We start from the raw sequence: 14,663 nt of genomic DNA on the forward strand, positions 1-14,663 counted from the left end.
GTGGTAAACTTTGGACTGAAGGAAAGATTCCTGAAGGGACTAAGCAGCTGTTGAAACATCTATTTTTAAGTTTTCTACGAAAGAAAGAAATTAAAGATCAGTTAAATAGATCATTAAGTGAATTTGGAGATTTATCTGGACCACAGAGAAGGATGAAGGCACAAACTGCAATGCAGAGGATTAAAAAGATTTGGCATACAGAACTGAATGCTAAATTTGAAACAAATATTCCAGAACTGAAACAAATATTCCCGCCTGTCCTTTCAAATCAATTTCAGGAGGTTTACTAGAGCATGCTTGAAAGATGTCTCAAAAGTAGTACTTTATTTCACTTAGGACAGCCCATGTGATGAAACTGGATTATAAAGATTGCTGGCAAGGCTGTGGTAAGTTGGGGACATTTATTCAGATGTAGTGGTCACATCCATTTACAGCAAACCTCTAGAGATCAATATTTACAGAGATGGCTACAATAACTCAGGAATCAATAAATCCCATTATTGAACTAGCCTGAATGTATTTATCAATAGAAATACCCATTGTAAACAAAAAAAATTCCCTTATTAACCTTTTATTAGTTGCAGCTAGAATGCTTATTGCCCAATGATGTAAAAATGCAAAAGGGATTTCCTTATATAGGTGCCATGATATATTAAGGAATATAGTGACACTTGAAAGTTTAATAAGTAGGATTAGATTAACACAGGGGAGGGGGGAAAAGATTATTTAAGATGTTTTGGAACAGTCTTATAATTTATTTAATCAAATTTCAAGAACCTGGCTCATTAAAGTATTTTCTTGAACGGTTGGAGGGTCTTACATAAATAGTATCAAATAGTTTTATCAAGGGATAATTATTTTATTTAATCTTTTAAAAAAGGAATGAATATGTAAAGTCTCAGCCATTTTTGAGTCATTTTAGAGCAGTGGTTCTCAACCTGTGGGTCGAGACCCTTTTGGGGGTCGAACGACCCTTTCACAGGGGTCACCTAAGACTCTCTGCATCAGTGTTCTCCATCTGTAAAATGGATAAATGTTAGGGTTGGGGGTCACCACAACATGAGGAACTGTATTAAAGGGTCGCGGCATTAGGAAGGTTGAGAACTGCTGTTTTAGAGGGAAGCACACACATTCTTTCAACCCCTTCTTTTTTTGTTTAACCATAACATGATGGTATCATCTTTTATATTGGATATGAGGTCATCATATGGTTCTTTCCTTCATATTATTGCATAGCTGATTTTTGTTGTGAATGTGCATATTTTAATTGTGAATGTTGTGAATGTGTATATTTTAATGTGTATATATACACCCACCCACACACACTGTCTTATCTGCTTGGACTTGAGGTGGTGTTAAGGACCAGAAACATCAAGATTATTAACCAGGCAAATAAAGCTTCTTATATTTGGTATTGTGTGCTGCCTTTTTGTATAAATATTCAGACCCACTTATTAAATCCTCTTTTGGCAAACAAGAAGGAACTGCCAGACTCCTTTACAGTATCTTTCCTCTTGAACCGAACTTCTGAAATAGCTAAAAGTGTCACAAAATATTTACATCGTGCTATAAAGACTGAGCTCACATAAGGCCGCGGTTTGATTTCTGATCACTTGAACGTTTGTTCTTTTTAATCATTTTACCATTTTCTAGCCATGTTTCGCTAAATGGTATGTTTTATCTGGCCAGGATGTACATTTAGCTGAGCTATTTATCTGTCTGTTACGCCAATAAAGGGTTGTAAAAACAGTATTGTGATTCTTACATTTGACGACATGGAGGAAATACTGCACAGCGTGCTGGTACAAGCGCAAGGCTTCCTCAAAGTTCCCCGCTTTGTCTTCTTGTGCTGCTTTGCTGGCAAGGTCTATCGCTTTCTGCAAAACAGACACAAAACAAAAATGGTGGCAGAAGTTAAACAGGTACTGGATGAAACTTCTGGTATATCTCAAGCAAGAAAATAATAAAGCTAAGACAATGTATTGTCAAAGGCTTTCACGGCTGGATTCAACTGGTTGTGGTGGGTTTTCCGGGCTGTGTGGCCGTGATCTGGTGGATCTGGTTCCTAATGTTTCGCCCGCCTCTGTGGCTGGCATCTTCAGAGGTGTATCACAGAGGGAAGTCTGTTACACACTGTGCTTAGAAAGACAGTTCTTAACTTTTACATCCTGACCTACATACAGCACAACCCAAGCCACTCCTCCAATATTACAATTAAAAGTCACAGAAGCGCTCTTGGAGTTATTCCAGTGCCTCAGGTGTCAGGAGAACTGTTGAAATCTGGTTGTAGTTTTTCTGCTCAGTCCAAATGCTTCTTCCCGACATGGAAAAGCCCTGGTGTAAAAGGTGAACCACCCAAATAGTAGCAGGAATAACAGTGCGAGGGAGATGTTTCCTGACATTTGCAGACATTAGAATCCAATCCAATAAGCTTTGGACATAGATTTAATAGGCTATTTCTATGTCACTTGTCTTTACTCAAACAAACCTGAGGGCGTTCACAAAACAGAATTTAAAAATCCTTTTTTTTAATAGTTTATTTAAGTTTCAGCATAAAATAAGTAGTCTAACAGAACATATAAGATTGTTTGGTATTATTGTGGGAACATACAAAAAGGAAAGTATTGTTATCTATAACATTAGTATTTGTATAATTTGATTCATCTATCCTTATAGACATGTTATCATCAAATCACTTAACAAAATTAATATTTTGTTCCCTTATTGTTTTATTCCTTATTTGTTAGTATAACTCTACAGAATTAAGATGATAAGTATTAGAAAGAAAAGAGAAAGAACGGGAGAAAAAGAAAGAGTTTCTCATTTGGACTTTTACTGTTCTTTGTTGAATTTTGTCTTTAGTCTTGTACATACATACACCTTACTATAGTGACTATATAAAGTGTATAGAAAGCTTGAATAGAGAGGGGTAGAAGAAGAGTAGAATAGAGATAGGTCCCATCTAAAACACCTTAAGTGAGTGGGCTTCTCCTTGAACAATTGTAACGCTTTCTGAGCGAAATTGGCAATTATAGTTCGTCTAACTGGTACACTGGTAATTGAAGCTTATCCCGAGTATCTATCACAATGTCATGTACTTATACTTTGTCATCAAGTAATAACATTTCTAATCTTTACATTTGGTCAATCAGTTTAACTTTCCATATCTTGTCTATTGTAAATTTAACAGTTCTTTAACGCTTAACATTATGATTCGTAGATAATACAATTGCATTTCTACAGTTTGTATCTTTGTTTAATAAATGCTCTCCATGGTTCCCATTTTGAGTTGTTATCTTTCAAAGTGTATAAGCTTCTTGATAACATGTTGAGAATTTAAAAATCCTGATGGCCTGATTATACCACTGCCAATAAAAAAACCTCAACAAACAGACGTGCCAAAATAAGGCCACCGTTGCCAGTTAAAAGGTTGAGCTATTTGGGTCTGATGCAAATCGAATGTACGTGTGTAAGGTTCAGAAAAGCAGTTCACTAGTGAGATGACGTCACACACCCGCAACAACTGCAGATCTTTAAGAACAATGACTGAGGAGGAAATCTGCACACAAGTTTATAAAAACCAATGGCTCGGCTAAGATCGTTTCCTTAGAGCAGTGGTGGCGAACCTATGGCAGTGGTGGCGAACGGGTGCCAGAGGTGGCACTCAGAGCCCTCTCTGTGGGCATACGCAAACAGTCGCCCTCCCCCCCCACACATCTAGGCTGGCCTGGGCCACTGGGCTCAATTATTAGCATTAAACCTAAGACCTTTGGGGAAGCACTGTAGGTAACCCTGCTAAGAGCTGTTAAACCTCACTGATTTTCATGCGAAGAACTAAAGTGTCATCCTTTACCTGGGAGTAAGCTCGGTTGCTGGCAATGGGGGTTGCTTCTGAGTAAACCCTCCTAGGGTTGTGATTCACCCGTTGGAAGCGTTGCACGGTTGCTTCAAAGCAAAGCCACCGACTACCACCAAGCTTACTCCCAGAGCCAACCGCTTTTTCTAAACTAAAACCATAACAGCAGAGCCTATTCAAATAAGGCAGGTTATGATAGCTCCCATGCAAGACTGCCGAAGGGGGAGCATAAATACGCCACAATAACAAGAGACTGTCAGATTTCTAATGTACAGTGTATACAATACCAGGGGGGTGCGCAACTAGAATAACCAATCAAGCAAATATTTGCACACGACATGGCTAGTAATCATAGACTGTATAATCTGTGAATTGACTAAATCTAATTATATACATTAACGGGGCTGTGTCTCAGTAGTGCCCGAGTGCATCTTCATGTAGTCTCACAGACAAGGATGCATTCATAAGAACTAATCAGCACTTTTACATTGCTTCCCTAACCTTTAAAGGGATACTGACTGAATACTGAATACCCAATACAAGCAACCAGCTTTCGGATATATCCTGGCTTTGAAAATCTTCATTAGCTTGTGAGTGCCTGGTATTTTCAAAGCAGGTCAGTGAGTCATATATAACTTGTTCTTATAGCAATCAAGTTGAACTTTTTTTGGCTAAGCTGGCTGTGCTTCTTGGTTGAAAAAATAACCCTAACTTATGTTTTAATGTTTGAGCCTCAGTTCTAGCATTAAAGTTATCCCCACTCCACATCTTGGGTCCCTGTAATTAGTTGCAAAAATTGACACAAAGGATGGTGTACACTCTCACTGGTTCCAAAGATCCATATTGAAGCTCCATATTGGAATAATTTTCATGCTGAACATCTGCAATCCCCCTGGAATATATTTGCCTCCCTTGAGATGGAATTGCGGGTTAAGGTTAAGAACATAAGAACATTCTTATGTTCTTAGGTTAGAGTCAAAGCTCATGGCTTTGAAGACTCTGAACCTGAATTTGAAGTCAAACTATGTACAAATGATGACCATGTGGTTGCTAAAATGTATACACTTATTGAGATTTGACACAGAAGAAAAATGAGTGAAAAGATGTATGACGAAATGGGCATTAGATTTGGGCACGACATACACATGGAAACATAGGAGAACATGTGGTAAAAGGCATATATACATTTAGATTACATTAGATTACATTTTAAGTTCTGGTCTTAAAGAGAATTTCCATAAAACAATGTTATCATTGGTGTCTGCTGCTATACAAAATGGCAAAACTGTATACCAATGTTTCGAATTAATATTGGAAATGTGAACAACATGAAGGGAATTTTTATCATTTATGATGGACTCGTAGCAAAGCTAAAAAATTTTTGGATACAAACACAGTTAACGATTTAGAAGATTTAAAAGACGAATATACAAATGAAACAAGAGGCTTTTCTTTTGGACCTTATGAACAACTTTTTAAAAAAACATGGTTTTTGGTTGTAATATATGACATCTTCAGCAAGAATATTATATGTGCAAAAGTGGAAAACTTCTATATCTACAACAGAAGAATGGCTTGCGAAATTGCTGAAATTAGTGGCTAACCTTACTTCTTTGATAAGAGAAAATAACTCACTTAATTGAAATCCCCTGATAAACTTCTTGCATTGAACACAAAAAAAATTGAGGATTTGAGAATCAGGGGAACAAGAAAATAGATATATTAGAGAGACATGAAGTAATAATAATAATTAAGAATTTTATCATTGTAATTAGAGAACAAATTTTACATGTATTTATACTTAGTGCAGACAAAATTGGGAGCCGGACCCCCCCCCCCCCCCCTCCATATATAGAGAATCAGAGTTGGAAGAGACTACAAGGGCCATCAAGTCCAACTCCCAGCCATGCAGGAATACACAACCAAAGCACTCCTGACAGATGACTATACAGCCTCTGTTTTAAAATCTCCAAAGGAGGAGGCTTCACCACACTCCACGGTAGTATATTCCACTGTCGAACAGCCCTTACTGTCATGAAGTTCTCTTCCTAATGTTTAGGTGGAATCTCTTTTCCTTCGTTTTGAATAATTATTCCTTGCCCTAGTCTCTCAAGCAGTAGAAAACAAGCTTGCTCCAGCTACAACATGATATCCCTTCAAATATTTAAACATGGCTAACATGTCACCCCTTAACCTTCTCTTCTCCAAACTAAACATCCCCAGCTCCCTAAGTCTCTCTTCATAGGACAACTAATCCAGACCTTTTACCATTTTGGTCACCCTCCTCTGAAGCCATTCCAGCTCGTCAATATTCTTCTTGAATTGTGGTGCCTAGAACTGAATACAGTATTCCACTTCTTGAATTGTGGTGCCTAGAACTGAATACAGTATTCCAGGTCAGGTCTGATCAATGCAGAATAGAGTGGTACTATTATGTCCCTTGATCTATACTATATAGACCAGGGGTAGGGAACCTGCGGCTCTCCAGATGTTCAGGAACTACAATTCCCATCAGCCTCTGTCAGCATGGCCAAGTGTGCATGCTGGTAGGAAACTGATGGGAGAATATGGCATTCCTGAACATCTGAAGAAACACTGGAATTCCTGATATAGACTATATGCCTATTGATGCAGCCCAAAATTGCATTGGCTTTCTTGGCTGCCACCTCACGCTGTTGACACATGTTCAGTCTGTGGTTTACTAAGACTACCAGATCCCTTTCGCGTGCACTGTTGTCAAGTCAGGTGTCACCTATCCTATATTTGTGCATTTCATTTTTTCTGCCTAAGTGTTGTGTTTTATATTTATCTCTGTTCAACTTCATTTTGCTAATTTTGGCCCAGCTCTCTAATCTGTTCAGGTCATTTTGAATTCTGACCCTGACCTCTGCACTTTTGCGATTTTTTCTCTTTTGTTTGCTTGACTTCTGTTTGTCTTTAAAGTTCTAATAATGAAAAAGCTCATCCTAAAAAAGCTCATGCCAAAGTATGGAAATTTGGGAACTTGTTTTAACTGAGTACCATCAATTCACCAAGTCTTAGAAATGGGGTTTTTGGCATTAGAGAAGACCTTTGATTTTGAATAACTGATCTTAAGTTCATCAGATTTACAACATTTTGAGAAACAGTGCAATAGTCCTCTCAGGTCGATCTGAGTACAAAATAATGGCTTCATCCACATAAAGGTCTGGGGCAATGCCGTTGAAGATAAATACAAAGGAAGAAATGAGAAGAAAGCAGCTGCAAGACCATTGAAATACAGATTGAAAAGTAAGGGTGCCAAGAGACAGCTTCACTCCTCTATCAAGACAATAATAATAATAAGCCTTTATTTAGCATAACAATAATCATAATCAAGACAAAAATACTCCATAAGTACTCCCTTTTCTCCACAGCGTACTTGAGCCACACACAAGGAATAAAGGTTTTTCTTAGCCAAAGCAGCCTTGACAGTTGAGCTGTGCTCCAATTTTCCCCACAGTCTACTCCTGGATTGACTATCAACAATTATTTTAAAGTTTATAAATGCAACAAGCAATTTACTTCTCGGTGGGAAAGGACACTTTTTGGCAAAGTGGGCTAAAATTAAACAATGATCTTCAGGTTATAAAGTCAATTTATTCCCATCCTGATATATTATTAGAGGCAATCCTTTTCTCTAGTTTAAGGCATAAGTATGCAGCATGTAGCGCAACTGTATCTCCACAACAGCTAAGGAGAATGTGGAACTGAGATTTTTAAGGTGGAGTTACCAAACCAAATTAATTATCCCTAACAATAGTTACCTCCTCTTTGTTAAAAAAAAAACTAAAACGTGATTAAATCATGGCAGCCTCCTTTAGAGAAAAGGATCACCCCGGCAATTAATGGTAACATATATGCACAGTCTTCTGCTATCCTGAACAATCAAAACGTATCTGACAAAAAGACGGACAGCCTAAAGATGCTGGGAGATCTATAGTCACTTCACACCAGCATCCAGGCTCCATGACAGCTGTGCAAGAGTGATTCCAACTGAGAACGGGCAGAAAAGGGTAGGTAACCACCTCATAAATAAAAACCACCTCCCTGCATCCCCACAGAACAGCTTTTAATTTTTTTAATTTAAAAAATGTGGATACTTTATCACCTTTGAAAATCTAACAGTGTACTGTAGTTGGTTCCAATACATTATACCATTAACAGAGGAAAGGGCTGATGACTGTTGCCCTTCTCTACGTTGCCTTGATCCAATCTGGGCCCAAACTAGAGATATACACTTTTTGCAAGGAAAGATTGGAAAATTCAAGTTCTCCAGAATAAAGTGCTTTCTTGAAATTCATTTTTTTAAATCGCCTCTGTGTGTGTTCCTGCATTGCAGGGGGTTGGACTTGATGCCCCTTGGGGCCTCTTCCAACTCTATGATTTCAGTCGTCAAACAACTGCTGAATGCTGACTACCCAAAATTAGGAGAGGGGAGGGAGAGAAAGCTGCAGAATGCTGTAAAAATGCTAAATGTGACAATGACCCTCGCGTAGTGGTTAAGAGCAGGTACACTCTAATATGGAGAACTGGGTTTGATTCCGTGCTCTGCCACTTGAGATGTGGAGGCTTATTTGGGGAATTAAGATTAGCCTGTGCACTCCAACACATGCCAGCTGGGTGACCTTGGGCTAGTCACAGCTCTACGGAGCTCTCTCAGCCCCACCCACCCCACTGGATGTTTGTTGTGGGGCGGTGGGGGAAGGGCAAGGAGATTGTAAGCCCCTTTGAGTCTCCTAGAGGAGAGAAAGGGGGGTATAAATCTAAAATCTTTTTCTTCCTTATGTATAGAGACAATCCTTCCACACCACACCAAGTTTCATTCTTCCAAATAAAATTTCCCCAATATTTAAAACGAGAGGACTCAAGCCTTTGTAGTGGTCCCACTAATTAAGATTTCCACAGAAGTAGTTATTGGACACATAATAATGACCTTCTTGCCAATAGCATGCATTGTTACAATTCTAGGAATGGATGCCCTGATTTGCTGAATCAAACCAAACATTCACCAATTCAGCACTGCACACGTGCTGCCGCCTCATGTTCAATTAGAATCATAGGTCTGAGAAGGTCAGTATTGTCAACTGACTGCCAACAGCTCTTCAGGGAGAGCTCTTCTGTATCACCCACAACCTTCTCATATTATGAGAAGACAAGAGTCCCTGGAGAAGGCACTCGGAATCTTTATTATGGTCAGAGACCAGTGTAAGCCAGCATACGGTAAAGGTAGTATTCACTATTAAAAGCAAGCAAAAGGCATAAAAGTTAAAAAATAGGCACAATCCATGCCCTACGAGGAGAGACTTAGGGAGTTGGTATGTTTAGTTTGGTGAAGAGAAGGTTAAGAGGTGACATGATAGCCACGTTTAAATATTTGAAGGGATGTTATGTTGGTGAGGGAGCAAGCAAGCTTGCTTTCTGCTGCTCCAGAGACTAGGACTCGGAGTAATGGGTTCAAGGTGAAGGAAAAGAGATTCCACCTAAACATCAGGAAAAACATCCTGACAATAAGGGCTGTTTGACAGTGGAATTCACAACCTCAGGGTGTGGTGGAGTCCCCTTCTTTGGAGGTTTTTAAAGAGAGCCTGGATGGCCATCTGTCAGGAGTGCTTTGATTCTGTGTTCCAGCATTGCAGGGGGTTGAACTTGATGGCCCTGGTGGCCTCTTCCAACTCTCTGATTTTATGAAGGGGACAAGGAAATTAAAGTATTGTAACTATAATCTTCAAATCAAAGCTTATTTTATGACACAGACCAACCTATGGAATATTTCAAGGTGAATTAAGAACATAAGAACAAGCCAGCTGGATTAGACCAGAGTCCATCTAGTCCAGCTCTCTGCTACTCGCAGTGGTCCACCAGGTGCCTTTGGGAGCTCATGTGCAGGATGTGAAAGCAGTGGCCTTTTGCAGCTGTTGCTCCCAAGCACCTGGACTGTTAAGGCATTTGCAAACTCAGATCAAAGAGGATCAAGATTGGTAGCCATAAATCGACTTCTCCATAAATCTGTCCAAGCCCCTTTTAAAGCTATCCAGGTTAGTGGCCATCACCACCTCCTGTGGCAGCATATTCCAAACACCAATCACACTTTGTGTGAAGAAGCGTTTCCTTTTATTAGTCCTAATTCTCCCCCCCCAGCATTTTCAATGGATGCCCCCTGGTTCTAGTATTGTGAGAGAGAAAAATTTCTCTCTGTCAACATTTTCTACCCCATGCATAATTTTATAGACTTCAATCATATCCCCCCTCAGACGTCTCCTCTCCAAACTGATTGCCAAAAGGAAGCCACGGTCGTCAGTTTACAAGTCTCGAGCAAGGCTGTTAACAGGAGTCACCATGAGACAGAAGCGACTTGATGGCACTTAGCACATACCAAACCTTATCTGTTTAAATAAAGATGTCAGGAATAGAATCTGGGACCTTCAACACACAAAGCGGATACTCTACCACTGAGCGACAGTCCCTTGCCTGTAACAGCAGTCACATAAGATGCTGCTAAGAACTTCACAAAGGGATTAAGTTATTACCTTCCCCCATCCCCGCCAAGTATTCAACAGCTTTCCCACCATCCCTTAAAAACTCTTCCCCACTATTCAACTAATCTGATAAAAAATGCTGGGGTATGCAAAAAGATTGCATTCATAATGGTGGATATTACACAACTTTTTGGTGCAGTCATTAGGCCAGGCCTGTCTGACGTAGCAGTCTCTCCACCCCCTCAGCCTAGCCTACCTCACAAGGTTGCTAAGAGGATAAAGTAGAACCCAATCTGAGCACCTGGGAGCAAGGAAGGACAGAGAAAAGAATAAGAGAGTTCTGGACTTATACTGTAAGGAGACTCAAGGTGGCTTACAAGCTCCTTTCTTTCTCTCTCTCCACAACAGACACCTTGTGAGGTAGGTGGGGCTGAGAGAGTTCCAAAGAACAGTGACTAACCCAAGGTCACCCAGCAGGAATGGGTAGGAGTGGGGAAACAAATCCAGTTCACCAGGTAACAGTCAGTTGCTCATGTGGAGGAATGGAAAATGAAACCCGGTTCTTGAGATTACAGTCCACCTGCTCTTAACCACTACACCACACAGCCACTCAGGTACGTGAAGCCCTGGAGTCCTCTAAGAATGAGCATAGCAAAACACCACGTTAGCTCTGTTCGCATAAAGGACATCTCCGTGGCTACCAGTAGGCCTGTGTGGGGCTCTCTCCTCCCTCCTTGCTTGGGGCGCCTCCAGTCTCACCTCTCGGGGCGGCGAATTCCAGCGCTAATGACCGGCTGAGTAGGCAGGAGAGACGCTCTGGCCGCCTGGAAAAGCCCTTCCCACTTCGCAGCACCCACTCGGGCCTCCCCAGCGCCTCAGGTGCTCCTTCCGCGAGGCCCACCGCATCCCTCCCCCAGGCCGAAGCCCTAGCCAAGGCGCCTCCTACCTGCAGGTTGTTGTTGGCCGCCATGATGGGCGGGGAGGGGAGGAAAGGGCGCGGCGAGGGGCGCTTCGGCCTCCACCACCCGGTCACGGGGGATTATGGACCAGCCCCTCCGGCACCCCGAGGAAATGAAGAGGAAAAGACCAGCCCTGGAGCTACTTCCGCAAAGGCATCCCCGCAGCCGGTGGGAACGAAACGAAACCTTCCTTCCGCTTCCGCCAGGTCCGGGTGGCGTCACATGAAGCGCCGCGGAGCGCTTGGGGAGAAAACAGGAAGCGGATGTGACGATAGGAAATAACGTTTGGGGAAACTGGTTGTTCAGTCAGGCTGGCCCTATAAGCGGAAGCGTTCCTGTTATTTCACTGCATAACCCCGCCCCCCTTCCCCTCTGTGTTTTAGTCATAAAACGTCATTTTAACGCGCGGTGAGGAAGGACGGGTATGTGTGTTACCCAGCAAGTGCGCATGCGCCTTGTGATAGTTGGGCAGTTTCTTCGTTGATTCTGCAGGTTTTATCAGTATTGACGTTTCACTTGTAACAGTGGAGGAAATGTGATTGCTTAATCATGGTAAATAATAATGTAAATGATATATGATAATCATTATCATTAATTTTACTCCCATCATGTGAAGACAGGATTTATGGGAAAAGACTATGACGTTCGAAAAAAAAGAAGGCAGCAGGAAAAGAGGCGGACCCAACATGAGATGAGATGACGTAGTCAAGGAAGTTGCTGCCCTCGCTCTGCAAGATCTGAGCAAATTTGTTAATGATTGGATTATTTGGAGATCATTGATACATAGGATCTTTATAAGTTGGAAGCCACTCGCAACTTGTAACATAGACCCAAGTAAACCGTTTTGTAATCTTTCCATTTTCGTTATAATGCCTATTTTTGTTAATAATTCATATATGAAACGTTAAAACACCTGCTTAAGACTGCTCTCTCAATTATTTGCTAACATTTCTTCCTCCTATTGAAATAAGAGTTTTGGTTGAAAGGTTTGTTGTAACAGTCATCATATCTTGTCAATTTAATTCTTTTTCTATTAATACCATCCTTTGACTGAGCAATTCACAAACCTAAAATCCAAATTTATAAAACCCAAAAAACTATAACCACCACATCAGATACCCTGGCAGGGAAAATACACTAGATGTCAAAAATTGCAAATGAAATAGTAGCAAGAGAACAACATCCTCACATTGCAACCAAAATGCATTCAAGCTAATATAACCAAATAGATTGGTTGGTGCAACTTGACAAAGAAAAAAACAATGGGTTTTTTGTGTGAATATAAAGGCAGCAATTAATTGTCTTTCCAGCAATAAATGAGAATCTGATTCTTTGTAAGGCAGACAATAGAAGCAAAAGATGATAGGTTGGATGCAGTCAGCTTTTTCATTCAATGTTGCCTAACTCCCCTGTTTTGCTACAGCCCCCATCTCATGGGTTTTGCATCCACTAGATCCGTGGTGGCGAACCTTTGGCACTCCAGATGTTAAGGACTACAATTCCCATCAGCCCCTGCCAGCATGGCCAATTGGCAGGACCTGATGGGAATTGTAGTCCATAACATCTGGAGTGCCAAAGGTTCGCCCCCACTGCACTAGATAGAAGAAAAGTTGGTTTTTATGCCCTTTTTCCCCTCAAGGGGATTCAAAGTAGCTTACAACCCCCTTCCCTTCCCACAATAGGTACCTTGTGAGGTAGGTGGGACTGAGAGAGTTCTGAGAGAACTTTTACTGGCTCAAGGTCACCCAATAGGCTCCATATAGAGGAATGGGGAATCAAACACAGTTGAGTCTGCCATTCTTAACCACCACACTGGCTGATCTTGTGATCCTCAGGAGTGTCTGTTTTGGTGATCAAAGGAAACCTTCCTGTTTCTTTAGCAGAAAAGCTGGTTGGATCCAACCAATAATCCTTCTACTAATAACATGACAATTTCTGCTGAATTCTAGATGTGCTCATCTGGTTAACAGTTGTGGTCCAGAACATGTATTGTTGTTTATTTGATTTGATTTAATATCCTGCCCTTCCTGGCCTAGACCAAGCTCAGGGTAACTAATATTAATGCAACAGGCGGGAATTGCATTGGCAGCTCCATCATATACATACTTGCTGGGAAGTTATATTTTGCTCAGTAGGGCTTACTCCAGGAAAGCTTACATAGGACTGCAACCTCCATTTGTTTAAATTAGGGACCAAAAATCTAGGCAGTACAACACCAAATACCTTGAACCCGTTAGAAAATGCTGGCCTGTGTGGCATCTAGATTAGTCTCCATTCTGGAACCTTCCCCCAAACTGCTGGGATTTTGCCCCACATGTAACCTTAGATTGCTGCAGTCTCAACCTCCCCCCGCCCCCCTAAAAGACTGTTCAGTGTGAGTTTGCAGCAGTTTAAAAAGATTATTACACTGATAACTTGGGGTTGGAGTCATCCAGCTTTTTTGCTGGTGAAAAAGGGCAACTCCATTTTGATCACCCACCCCCGCAAAAGCTACTTTGGGAATAATTGAACCTGGATGTACAAAAAGCTGTGTGGGATGGTGCTATAATAGGGAGGATAATTGGACAGTAATTAGTGGGAAAGCTGGTTGAATCCAACCCTTTGTATCTGACTTAAAATATTTTAAAAAATTGCACCACCTTTGAATTATGGTATGCATTATGATGGGCTTTGGTAACTGGGCTTTGGCAGCTTACAGCCAAAGGGTGGTTGCCTCAGATGAACGTAGTGTGTACATTTCTAAACACATGGCTGTAACAACATGGTGCCCCAACTGGCCTTTCATCCTGGCCATTATCAAATGTGACTCGCCGCCCGCCTTCCCTCTCTTTTGGGGAGAATTTTAAAAATGGGGTTGGTCGGACGCCTCCATTATTATTACTATTGTTATTGTCATCGCTGTTTTAATGATTTTATAATTTGTTATTTATATGTCATGTTGTACACCGCCCAGAGCCCTTCGGGGATGGGGCGGTTTAGAAGTCCAATCAATCAATCAATCAATCAATCAATCAATCAATCAATCAATCAATCAATCAATCAATCAATCAATCAATCAATCAATCAATGGTGCTACACTTTCAACAAGTCCATGGCATGCACCACCAATCATAGTGTATCCTACCCTCTATAGTGTGCTGCCACCCACTTCCCTTTGAAAGCAAACTCTGTCAAGAGGGCGTCTCAGGAGGTGATGGAAAGGTTTCCCAAATCAAGCTGAAAAACAAAGGATGGTGCTTCTATCTCTACCCTCCTTCCCACAGTCAGCATTCAAACCCTTCTCTGAATCTCAACGCTGTTTCTCAGTGCTGATAGCTACTACAGCTCAGTGCTGGATAGCTCAGTGCTGAT

The 14,663-nt window shown here is 41.1% G+C and overlaps 1 protein-coding gene across 1 annotated transcript in view; it reads right to left on the reverse strand.

Moving 5' to 3' along the window:
• Positions 1-11,533, reverse strand: part of VPS4B (vacuolar protein sorting 4 homolog B) — a 50,953-nt gene extending 39,420 nt beyond the window's left edge. The window contains exons 1-2 of the mRNA XM_048507986.1: positions 11,300-11,533; positions 1,766-1,877 (exon numbers count right to left, since the gene is read on the reverse strand). Of these exons, the coding sequence (XP_048363943.1) occupies positions 1,766-1,877; positions 11,300-11,323 (136 nt within the window). The 5' untranslated portion in view covers positions 11,324-11,533. The remainder of the gene's footprint in view (positions 1-1,765; positions 1,878-11,299) is intronic.
• Positions 11,534-14,663: the final 3,130 nt, after the last annotated feature.

This window comes from Sphaerodactylus townsendi, linkage group LG09 (genome assembly GCF_021028975.2).
Source record: "Sphaerodactylus townsendi isolate TG3544 linkage group LG09, MPM_Stown_v2.3, whole genome shotgun sequence".
Lineage (NCBI taxonomy): Eukaryota > Metazoa > Chordata > Lepidosauria > Squamata > Sphaerodactylidae > Sphaerodactylus > Sphaerodactylus townsendi.